The following is a 335-nucleotide window of genomic DNA, read 5'->3' as shown; positions in this document are numbered from 1 at the left end:
CTGCTGCTGCTGCTGTTGCTGCTGCTGCTGTTGCTGCTGCTGCTGCTGCTGACGTACCACAATCTGGACTTTCTCTGTGTCGGACTGTATGTACTCCACAACGTCTTCAACAGCAGCAGCATTTCTGTCCCCTTCGAGTATCTCCTCAGGCACGCTGCTGCTGCTGCTGCTGCTGCAGTTGTTGGCCATGTTTGTTGCCTCCAAGGGGCTGCTGCTGCTGCTGCTGCTGCTGGTTGGCTCCGAGTTTGTGGGTCGGCTTTTCGGGGCTTTCATGTAATGGGAAAGGCTCCGCTGCAGCGGCAAGCCTTCTGCTGCAGAGGCCCGCTGCTGCTGCT

At 58.2% G+C, this 335-nt stretch overlaps 1 protein-coding gene across 1 annotated transcript in view; it reads right to left on the bottom strand.

Moving 5' to 3' along the window:
• The window catches only part of ETH_00038205 (uncharacterized protein), a gene marked incomplete at both ends in the record, with an annotated part of 1,314 nt that overhangs the window by 93 nt on the left and 886 nt on the right, over nt 1-335 (bottom strand). The window contains one exon of the mRNA XM_013376256.1: nt 3-335. Within this exon, the coding sequence (XP_013231710.1) occupies nt 3-335 (333 nt within the window). The remainder of the gene's footprint in view (nt 1-2) is intronic.

This window comes from Eimeria tenella, genomic scaffold, assembly GCF_000499545.2.
Source record: "Eimeria tenella Houghton genomic scaffold, Eth_scaff3299, whole genome shotgun sequence".
Taxonomy (NCBI): Eukaryota; Apicomplexa; class Conoidasida; order Eucoccidiorida; family Eimeriidae; genus Eimeria; species Eimeria tenella.
Note: the sequence above shows the minus strand (reverse complement) of the source record. Positions and strands in the feature narration are given on the sequence as shown.